Source organism: Physella acuta, unplaced genomic scaffold, assembly GCF_028476545.2.
Source record: "Physella acuta isolate Inbredline_101_S28 unplaced genomic scaffold, ASM2847654v3 ptg000307l, whole genome shotgun sequence".
In the NCBI taxonomy this organism is placed as follows: Eukaryota; Metazoa; Mollusca; class Gastropoda; family Physidae; genus Physella; species Physella acuta.
The window spans coordinates 114,748-127,122 of record NW_026731826.1 but is presented as its reverse complement, the minus strand read 5'-3'; the positions used below and the strand labels follow the sequence as shown (position 1 = coordinate 127,122).

Below are 12,375 nucleotides of genomic sequence, written 5' to 3'. Positions count from 1 at the left end.
AAATATACCTAATCACAATGGCGTAATACACTTCAAATTAAAAACTTGTCCTTGTTTTCCGAGCCATAATTGCGTATAGGCAATAGCGTACGCAGGTGGGGGGGGGGGGGGGCTTTTTATTCTTAGTAACTTTAAGTTCAGACTTTGGAATATCGCTAGGTTACGATTTAGAATTAGGTTAGTTTTAGGGTAAAGCTAAATGTGTAATAAAATGGTAGCTAGCATAAACGTGTTTTAAATTATAAAGCACGATTTTTATTCATTATATCTACGCAATACATTTGGTTATATGCGTCCCTACTCCACTGGCTATAGGTACGTTAAGCGCAAATATGTATGAAGGTTGCCTGCTATTGAATTGGTTATTATGTAGCCTATTCGGCTGTAATGAAAAAAAACTAATTAGTTTGTACAATCTAAAGTAAGATAATCTATTCAGATATTAGAATGAATCGAGTCTTATAAGATTAAAGCTGATTACACACAACACGCTCAATATTAGTGTACGATCTCGCGAGTAGATCCTGCGATAATTGTATATGTAAGTTTTCTCGAATATTTTTTAGCAGTGTTGCAAAAGTTGTTTTTTTCAGGCAGCTCTCTTGGACGTCCCTGATTCACCCCAGTTCTGATGCTTACCTGGGTACAATGCTGAACACAAAATCCTTTCATATCCAGAGGTCAAGAAACATATGAATTCTACTTCATCTTTACTTTTTGTATTTATGGTTGCAGACCCCCCCCCCGCCCAATCCCTCGCGGTAAAAATAGTGGGGGGGGGGAATTATGATTGAGAAAATCTACACTTTAACCATTGTCCACCACCCATTTCCAGGAATTTTGTAAATCACCCCTACACAAACACACACACACTCACACACCACAGAGAAAACTATCTGAAAGAAACCCTGCCTTTCAATGTGTGTACAAATTAGCATTGCCTACACCTCCATTCTTTTACCAGGCTAGAATTCTCTACCCCATCTGTTGCATTCGATTAGTCTTATGTGGGCGGGCAGAGTAGTTCGATCGGTGGGTACCTATAGAGTCCTGTCTGTTCAATCTCTTGACGGTTATCGGTTGTTTAATTCCCCCCCCCAACCCCCCCCCCCCCACCCCCCTCCCCCCGGAGAACAAAGTCTGGAAGAAACACTAGTTACAGTAGCGGCGATTTCATGTCCGTGTAAAACAGACATACAAGTACACCGCGACTGTGCCGGTGTTCGATACGTCACGGCACAGTCAGATTTGTTTTCGTCACACTTCGCTGCACTACCAGGGTAACAGTGCGAGACGGGGTAGACCATTCACACCTTACAGGTAAAGTACATGGACCGCGTCACACACCGGGTGGTTGGTATCGTACTCCGTCAGCGCCTCGCCCAATTTTTTTTACCAGAGATCATTCTTACAGAGCAGTAGGGAGAACTCTACAAGAAGAAACGTTTATCAACTGTAAACAAAATCGTATTTTTCTACCTTATGGATAAATAAATCAAATGTTTAGAAAAATTTAATGTTTAGAAACATGATCACGACACCTACAAACTGTAAGTGGACAGCTTTGTAAAATATGTATTAAAATATCCAATTTATTCAACTAAAATAGTTCTAAAACGAGTTTAATCTGCTAAAAACATAGTCTTAGATTTATAGTAATGTGTACGTTACAAAATGACGTTTTAATGTGTCGTTTACTAAACACACCAGTATTGTTTAACATCAGTGGCAAATTATTAAGTTAACCATCTCTCAGTACATTCATCTAACGTTAGGACCCTACGGATTATATGATTGATAACCTCTACTTCATGTCATAAATGGTCATTAATTTGACCCCTAAGGTTAGTCGCTGTAGACCCATGATGTGTCTGACGGTTTTGTGGTCAATTGTTAATAATTTGACCCATTATTTTAGTCACTATTGCCTGGTCAAATAATCAATAATTTGACCCATGATTTTAGTCACCATAGACTGGTCAAATAATCGATAATTTGACCCATGATTTTATTCACTTAGACTGGTCGAATAATCAATACTTTGACGCATGATTTTAGTCACCATAGACTGGTCAAATAATCGATAATTTGACCCATGATTTTAGTCACCATAGACTGGTCAAATAATCGATAATTTAACCCATGATTTTAGTCACCATAGACTGGTCAAATAATCGATAATTTGACCCATGATTTTATTCACTTAGACTGGTCAAATAATCAATACTTTGACGCATGATTTTAGTCACCATAGACTGGTCAAATAATCGATAATTTGACCCATGATTTTTGTCACCATAGACTGGTCAAATAATCGATAATTTTACCCATGAAGTTTACCACGCTAACTGGCTAAATTCTCAATGATTTGACCCGTTATGTGACTCACTGTAGACTGGACAATGGTCAGTAATTTGACCCGTTATGTGACTCACTGTAGACTGGTCAAATGCTCCTGACTGGGCAAGCCGAATCATCTACTACAGGGGTCTCCAAACTTTTCAGCCCGAGGGCCGCATTAACTATCAAAAATCAGTTCGGGGGCCAGAGTTTTTTTCAGTCATCTCTTCGGGGTTGGTAGAGCCCCCCCCCCCCCCCCCTCGAAGAATATCTACTCCCCCCCCCCCCCCCCCCCACGAAATATAGAAATATATAAAATATAGAAATATATACAAATATATAATACAAAGTGTCGCCGTCAACCCCCGCACTCGGAGGAAAAAAAATCTGAAAGAAACACTCTCGGGGGCCGACAACACACTCCAGGTCCAAGTTTGTTCTCAAATTGTTCTTCACGTATTTCATTCTTGAAAATGTTTGTTCACACAGGTATGTTGTTGCAAAATTTGCAAGGTACTTTGATGCAAAAGTTTTAGAAAAGTCCTCCTTGGCCAAAAACGCATAAAAAGCCGCATGTCCCTCTTTGAGCTAGTCTCTAAGGAAGTCGTTTGCTTGCAATTCAGTGACCTCCAGCAGCAATTCATCTGGGCAACTGGCCACATTTGCTTCAAATGGGTTTTGAAACAGTTTCGCTTCTTCTGCCTTTAAATCCAAGTCAGAAACCGCTACTGGAACGGCAGCTGGGGTTTTTTGATGATCTTGCATGCAAATGACTTGGGGGGGGGGGGGGAGCTGTTTCTTCAGCCATGAAGACTTTGCAGTGCTGCAAGTGCGTCAAGTTGTTGGCCTTTACTTGTTCCAAACACATGACAAGTTTGGAGCTGAAGGCCTTTAGGTGGGTGTATAGATCAGAAACTAGATTTCACTCTCTTGTTTTTTTAGGTTCAGAAAATGTAAATGTCGTGTTATGTCTGCAGCATAGGCCAATTTCTATACTTTTCTTCAGACATTAATGGCAGTGGCTTGCTTTGTTTTCTAGAAAGTCACCTATTTCCTTTCTTAACTTAAATACTCTGCTCAGAACTTTCTAACAACTTAGCCATCTTACTGGTAAATCTTGCGATTCTGTGTTTGTATCTTTCAACATGTCTCTGAACTATATATGGTTGAGCCCATGTGAATATGTGACCTTTATAATTCACCATCTTCAACACATGTGTCAGTACACTGCTTTTGTCCGCATATTAAGCACACAAAGCTTGCTGGTGAATAATACAGTGCAGGAACATTGGTTGTAGAATGTTTTTCTCATTACACATCTGCTTCGCTTGTCCAACCAAACCTTTCTTTATGCCCTTCTTGTTTTTACCTCCACCAACAGTAAGGTGACAGGTTAGTCCGAACTAAGTTATAATCAGTGCTTCTTTTTCAACTCATTGAATATATCATCTCCGGTAACAGTGTCATACATGCTATTTAAGGAAGCCAGCTCTTTTGTTATGTTCTTGTCTTTATCCACACCCCTAATAAACACAAGAAGTTGAGAAGTGGAACAGCTGTCCAGCGGCTCATCCTTGACAATTGAAAAATTGCGAAACTTGCTTGTATTTTTCGCTATTTAAGTCACAACGTTTCACCAATGTCTGCAACACGGTGGGCAACGGTAGTTACACCCAAAGCTATATTTTCAAATTGTTTTGAATTTTCTGGGCAAAGTTCCTCAGCCACCTCCAATAAACATTTTTTTCCGTGGATAAAAATATCTCCGCGGTCCGGACGAGAGGACCCCTGATCTACTACAATAAGTTTGGAGATAAATTACACCCTCGCGTGGATTAAAGCTAGACGTGCCCTAATAGTACAATACAATGAGGAGTAACCCTTTAATATCTGAATAATTTCCCAAGCAGGTAAAATATTAGAGCTGCTTTTCTGTTATAAACAAATATTAAATGTATGTGATGCGTTTGATTATAACATGTATCTGTTTCAACAATATCGTTACTTTTCTAATCTATAGGCAGTGTATTACACAGACCTTCCAAGAAATTTTGTTTCGGATTCTGTTTAATTATCATTGTTTGCCTTGTTTTCTACACTCAACGTGTGATCAATACTTCGGAAGAAACATATGCTCAAACTAGCTTTTCTAAAGAACGGCATTTATCAACAGAATATACAGCACTTAAAGACGTTTACCATAGCTATGTACGAGATAAAACGTCCAACTTTGAAAAAAATCATAGTGAGTTTGTAGCAGTGGCTTCCCTTGGTTTAACACAACAAACTCAACAGCCTCATAGACCCACGCAACTGACCCAGTCAATAACTGGAACTTTAAACAAGGCCAGGAACACACAGAGTTATCTCACACTCTCAAATAATAACAAATTTAATGACAGCCTACACATTGTTAAACTATTATTCAATGACAATAAAACCAATTCTGACACAAGTACGTTAGAGATAGAAGAATACGTTGAACTGTGCCAAAAGTCCAAATATCTAGAATGTCCAATTAAGAAAGTAAAATCTTTCAACAGAACATTTCATATATCAGTTGCAAACTGGCCTAGTTGGTTGCCGGCGACGGTATTTCAATTTTCTACATGTAGACACAGCAACTGTGTTTTCGACAAAGTCATCAGTCAGACAACGGATGTCGTCCTTGTACACGGCGTTGGTCTTGACGACCAGATGGTACCAGCAAAAAGATGGCCGCACCAGACGTACGGCTTTGTTGTCTGGGAGCCGCCTGGTGCCATGCACGCCAAATTTCTAAAGCGTAAGTCTTCTCAAAGTCGTGCATATATATATATATATATATATATATATATATATATATATATATATATATATATATATATATATATATATACATATATATATACATATATATATACATATATATGTATATATATATGTATATATATATATATATATATATATATATATATATATATATATATATATATATATATATATATATATATATATATATATATATACATATTGTAAGGTTTATTCACTCTTAGAATCTGTGTACAATAGTGTGATTTGTTCTTGTTCTTTTTGTGCACACATACATACGCACACACACATACTCTAACACAAACACACAAACACGCACACACCCTAAGCTCTCCGTTGAGATCAGTTGTGTTTCCACACACAAAGGGTGAGATTTGGGAGATATCCCAATCCATGAGAGCTTCGCCAGTGCGTATCTCTTTCAAATAGGACGGGTTGTATTACACTGTGCTGTAAACAACCTTTGCTTCTGCTTAAATATATTCGTTTTGATCACTTGAACCCATTTTAGAAATGTGAATATGTTTAGTTTTACATTGCTTTAACTATAAATAATATGAAATTATTAACTGTGTATTTTTTAAATAACTATCTCCCTTCATAAAACTGAGTGTTGCTAGCCTATATATATATATAAATAAAAATAAATTATATATATATATATATATATATATATATATATATATATATATATATATATATATATATATATATATATATATGTATATATATATATTTATATATATATATATATATATATATATATATATATATATATATATATATATATATATATATATATATATATATATATATATAAGAGAGACAGACAGAGAGAGAAAAGTGTTTTTACAAAAGCTAAAATACTAAATCCTAGGCCCTAAATATTTCTACACCATTTAACTTTACAACACAAAATGTAATAACGTTTTACAACAAGGTTGTCATTGCTTCAGGTCTGCAGAAGATTTCGTATGTGTGTTAGTTTCCCTACTACCCTGAAAGTTACCTAACACGATGCAAACTTTGCCTAGAATCAGACACTAAAATTCGAGGAATACCTCCTATGAGGAAACATCCAACACACAGTGATAGTAAATGTGTCACATTCCTCCATGATAAACGACATCACTCTATTGTTACTTAATGCTTTATTGTTTCTGTTATCTCACAATGTAATAAATTTTTAAAGCTGGTTTGTTAATGTATAACAAGGTCAAGGCCTAACAACTTTAACAAGTTTGTATCTCCAAGTTGTCGAACTATTTGAACTGATTTCCTTGTTGTATCACCCCAACTCAAGGCCCAAATATTTAAACATATTTCATTGTATCTCCCATATGTATAGCTATTTCAACTGATTTGCTTGTTGTCTCACCAAGTTCTCTAACTATTTTTATTGAGTTGCTTAATGTATCACCACGTTGTCCAACTATTTGAACTGATTTGCTTAAAGTATCACCAAGTTGTCCAACTATTTTAATTGATTTGCTTGTTGTATCACCAAGTTGTCCAACTATTTGAACTGATTTGCTTAAAATATCACCAAGTTGTCCAACTATTTTAATTGATTTGCTTGTTGTATCACCAAGTTGTCTAACTATTTGAACTGATTTGCTTAAATTATCACCAAGTTGTCCAACTATTTTAATTGATTTGCTTGTTGTATCACCAAGTTGTCTAACTATTTGAACTGATTTGCTTAAATTATCACCAAGTTGTCCAACTATTTTAATTGATTTGCTTGTTGTATCACCAAGTTGTCAATCTATTTGAACTGATTTGTTTAATGTATCACCAAGTTGTCTAACTATTTCAACTGATTTGCTTAAAGTATCACCAAGTTGTCTAACTATTTTAACTAATTTGCTTAATTTATCACCAAGTTGTGTAACTTTTTTAACTAATTTGCTTAATTTATCACCAAGGTGTCTAACTATTTTAACTAATTTGCTTAATTTATCACCAAGTTGTGAAACTATTTGAACTGATTTGCTTGTTGTATCACCAAGTTGTCCAACTATTTTAATTGATTTGCTTGTTGTATCACCAAATTGTCTAACTATTTTAATTGATTTGCTTGTTGTATCACCAAGTTGTCTAACTATTTTAATTGATTTGCTTGTTGTATCACCAAGTTGTCTAACTATTTTAATTGATTTGCTTGTTGTATCACCAAGTTGTATAAATATTTGAGCTTATTTGTTGTATCACCAGGAAACGTCTCACTCTGGGACAACTACTTTAACTTCACTGTGTCCTACAGGACAGACTCGGACATTTTTAATCCATACGGCAAGCTAAAGCTGAACCCCAAACCACTGAAAGAAAGACCCAACTATCGTAGGTGTTCTCAAATTATCCAATGTGGTACAACCATCTCTTAATGGGCACAGTACCAATATTTTAATAAAATATCTTATGCATTACGTTTAGAACTTGTTGAGATTTTCATATTTACATATAGTCATAGTTTAGTCGTTCAGCTATAGACATATATTATTATTACAGATACAGTCATAGGATTGGTACTGAGCTATATTAATGTAAGCATTACAGCTACAATCATAGGTTTGGTACTGAGCTATATTAATGTAAGCATTACAGCTATTGTCATAGGTTAACACGAAGCACACACACACGGGCACTTACACACACACAACAACAAAGGATTAAGTTTTTATCAGAGCTCTAAACGGTTGATTTACAACAGGATTAAAGTGCTTGGAATTTTAAGATAGCGTAAGAGGCAACGTTATGCAGCCTATACATCAGTTGGTTCATATCTCTCCCTGGGTTATTGTCGTAAGCTTTTTATAGGCTATTCTTTGTAACTGTGTTGGAAATGTGCTTTGGCTAGGACACAGACTAAGAAGGTCTAGGCTAAAATATTTAAAACATTACTCCAACACACGTTGTTATCTCCTTCTTTTGCTTAGTGCGCTTAGCTAATAGAATTTTTGTTTGTTTGTACTTTTAAAATTTAAATATTGCATAGTCAAATCTATTTTCATTTATTTTTTTATTTATTTTTTATTTTTTTACCCATAAATTCCCGTCTTCACTAGCATAGTAGCTCCACTAGTTTGGGAACTACCACCTGAATTAAAGATTTTATATTATAACAAGCATTAGCATTAATACAATATATTTATTTTACGAAACTTAATGTTTGTCCCACATTATCATATGAAGATATTTGAAATATTTACACAGTGGAGATCGCTAAAAAGAAGAACAAAACAGCCGCCTGGTTTGTCAGCAACTGTTACGCACCTTCTAAAAGACTTGAATACGTTAGAGAAATGCAGGTAATTTGGCGGATAATTTGTACACGATAAAATACAATATTGATGTTTTCAGCTTAGGAATACAGCTTTTTAAAAATAATATTCGAAAATACTTTTCTTGACCGTCATTTCTATAAAAATGCATAAACAATAGTATTGCTTTTAAACTTTGGCTATTGTTTCAGTCTAAAATCATATTGATACTTTATGTTTATATTTTAAAAATGCTCATTAATGTTTTTTTTTTTTTTTATTTCCCAGAAATATGTAGACATTGACGTTCTCGGCAAATGTGGCGTTAAATGCGAAGGGGAAAAAATCAACTTGTGTGAGTCGTTTCCTGAAAATTACAAGTTCTATTTGTCATTTGAGAGTTCGTTTTGTGATGATTACGTCACGGAAAAGTTTTTTAAAGTATTTGAACCGGACACCCACGTGGTCCCTGTGGTCAGGGGTACCGTGGACTACGACCAATCTTTCCCTAACGGCACGTTCATTAACGCGGCACATTTCCAGAGCCCCAAAGACTTGGCGTTGTTCTTGAGGCAGCTTGCTTCAAATCTCGAGGCCTATAGCGAGGTTCTAAAACGTAAACTTGACTACGTCTATCATTGGCAATCGCATATTGATATAGCGTGTGGTGTTTGCGATGCTTTAAATGAAAACCCATCACTTAACAAAAGCATTAACATTAGACAATGGTTGAACAATAAGACTTGTCACTCTCCTACAGACATTTAACACACACATTTAGGGATAAGACTTTTCGCAACTTATATGTATGGTTAGCCATAAGATCAATAAACTGTTAAATTGCCAAAACAGTACGGCAAGGAACTGACATGAATGGTGTAAAGCTGTTTGGTTTAAACTTGGACTTATGTCTCTAGTATAGTTTATAATTTCCCTTTCAAACCTTAGTGAAACCTGGGGCAAGTGAAGTAGAGTTCACTTGTTTCTGTGACCTCGCATATGAAGAGATAGTGTGGTCAGCACTATGCCCAGCCGCCTTTGCTTTCCCTAACCATCAGAGTTGGGTAGACTCAGAGAATGTCTACTGACTTGTACCCGGATTCGAACTCGAGACTTACGGGTTAGCAGTCCAGCTCTCTTATTTCTCTATTGTATTCAAATTATGTTTGTATGATAATAAACGAAAGCTGTCTTTTTTTTAAGGCGTTTGACACATCATGCGTAATGGGTATTTTCCACTCTTTATGTTCCCCATAACAAATTCACACACACACAAACACACACACACAAACACACAGACGCCCATTTAATCAGTCTAAGCGCTAGGATCTAGACAGATTACAATTACACGACACTGTGAATTAAATTAACCTTAAAAAAAACGCCGCGATTCTCAACTCATAGATCTTAGACTCCGATGTAATTGACATAAACACCAGATATCTAGAAACTTGTGAATGCTTTGTTTATGAAACATTGCGTGTTCAGTGTGTCATTTGTACCAACAAGGGTGAATCAATGGCAAATCTAATCGTAAATTTAAGAGCACATTATTTATTTATTTATGTTGCTGCGTATTTGTGCGTAATTGTGTCTGTTTGTCAGCCCCCACCCCAAATATAAAAAACCAACGGGTGCCCGTATCTGAAGTTGAAAAGGTTATTTTATTTAATACGTTGATTGTTATTTTAACTTTAATAAAATTATTAAATAAAATGTGTTTTCAGTATTATTTACGGAATTGTATGAGTATTTACCGTTGTTATTGTGGTAGATTTCTTCTACGTAGTATTTTGTTGTTTTGTAACGTCCTTTGAACACACTCACCACTTGCAGTACAACCAACGCAGCTGTGGTTAGTTATCATAAATGTAAATATAAACAAAGATTTAGGACTATATTCAATGACCGAAAACAACGTTTCAAACTTCAAATTAAAAAAAAAATTATAAACAGAATATTTAAATAAACCTAGTACAAATATTTTAATGAATATTCTTGATATTTTTAAAATATCAAACTTCAAATATTATCAAAACATTGTACATTATTTTTCCAAAAATGTACATTAAATTACAATTATTTTTTTTACTGATGCCACACTGTCGTATTAAAAGATATTTGGTATTACAAAATAAACTTAGCTGACCATCTTTCATATAAATTTACCTGTCGTCAAACCCAGGACATAATCAAAGTTTTTAATTATTTTTAAAATCAGAGGTTGTCATTTTACGGAGAACGGTGGGTACGGAAAGGGGGGGGGGGAACATTTATATAATTCTTTGGGTGTGTATGTTATGAGTTCGATATTTTCCAAGGAAAAGTATCTCATTCATGACTGTGTTTTTACAAGCTTTTATTTAACTCACTTCCTCTCTCGTCATTCTGTCGTCAGTCTGTCTAAATCAAAACGCCCGAGCGAAATTGTAGGCACTTCTAACTGAGAGATACGGTTCGTAGTTGGTAAGTGGGTCAAGACATAAAGACAATGCAACATGACATTCAATTTCACTTAATTGGTTGTCTAATAAATTTTTATGAATTAATTAAAATGTCCAAATTAGTATTCTGTCTCATCAAACTATTCCGCGCTATTAGACACGCGTCATCGCGTTCAATAGGCGCGCAATGGTTTTAGTCATGCAACTCTAATGTAAATAAAACATGTAAAGTACTATAAATTTTTTTCATAAAAAACGTTTTAATAACAAGCTTTTATGTAATGATGCACTAAAGAGTAGAAAATAAATTATACACTACTATTTAAATTACTATAAAGAAAAGCGTGGGTCTCTTCCTAAATATTAGTAATAATATACAATCGATACTAATGTGACCCACGCTTTTCATTATGGTTATTTAAATAGTAGTGTATAATGTATTTTCTACTTTTTAGTGCATCATTACACAAAAGCTCGTTTTAAACTGTTTTTTACGAAAAAATTGTATCTATATGAGGTTATCCCCATATAGTTAAACAATTATGGGAGTCTATCAAGTCATCGACCAACGTGAGAACCTTTGCCCCAAATCATATTCATAACTTGAGAAGCTACTTGTTAAAACACGTTACAACAACTGCGCCAACGTCCCTCTTCATGCAAGCAGTGTGTGTAACTTGATATGGGGGATACGATCGGCTAAGATCGATAATGATCGGTAAAAATCGTTAGCTTTGTTCCTGGCTGGTTAACCACTATGTACATTGTCAGGACTGGCTTGGGGTTAATTAACTTTACTTCATTAATCATGAAAACAGTTAATCAATCTGGACGAAATTGCAGTTCATACTCCGTGATTTTTAATGAATCAATCATAATATAACAGATATTTAATGAATTGTAACATGAATATTATATTATATTATACATTATATGAGCTTTGATGTTGTCAGAATATTAATGTTCAGACGTATACATTTTCCTAATGCCTAGGGGAGGGGTGACAGAGGCGTAGCTAGCGAAAGGCGGGTAGGCGGCCGCAAAAGGGGTAGAAAAAATGCTCTTATAGATTAGCATTACTGAATCATACATAGTCAGAGTTAAGAAAATCTATGAACGGGTTTGACGGACTTTTTTTCACAATATTTAAGGATATTAAATATTAAAGACTTTTTGTGCAGAATTTTGTGTACAAGATTGGAATGTATACGACTATATAAGCAAGACAACTTGAAATTGTAATATGTTTATATTAATGTGTAGAAGAATTAAGGCACACGCCTATGGGTACAGAAACATGATATACAATCCAATGTGTACTAAATCTACTTATAAAGGGCGATGAGTACAAGACTAAGTACAAAACTGCGTATAAGACTATGTGTATCAAATTTCATGCATAGGGCAAATGTGTACAAAACACGTATGGACAAAACAATGTGTACATGACTCTACGATACTGTATGTGTTCGATACCGTGTGTACAAGAGAACGTATAGACGACTATATGTACGGGA

At 35.1% G+C, this 12,375-nt stretch overlaps 1 protein-coding gene across 1 annotated transcript; it reads left to right on the top strand.

The window, feature by feature from the left end:
- Positions 1-1,421: 1,421 nt before the first annotated feature.
- Positions 1,422-10,068, top strand: LOC131940001 (4-galactosyl-N-acetylglucosaminide 3-alpha-L-fucosyltransferase 9). The gene is made up of 5 exons (XM_059298535.1): positions 1,422-1,550; positions 4,361-5,125; positions 7,369-7,494; positions 8,368-8,462; positions 8,703-10,068. Exons 1-5 carry the CDS (start codon positions 1,517-1,519, stop codon positions 9,180-9,182), a joined length of 1,500 nt encoding a protein of 499 aa, XP_059154518.1. The 5' UTR covers positions 1,422-1,516; the 3' UTR covers positions 9,183-10,068.
- The last annotated feature ends 2,307 nt before the right edge of the window (positions 10,069-12,375 follow it).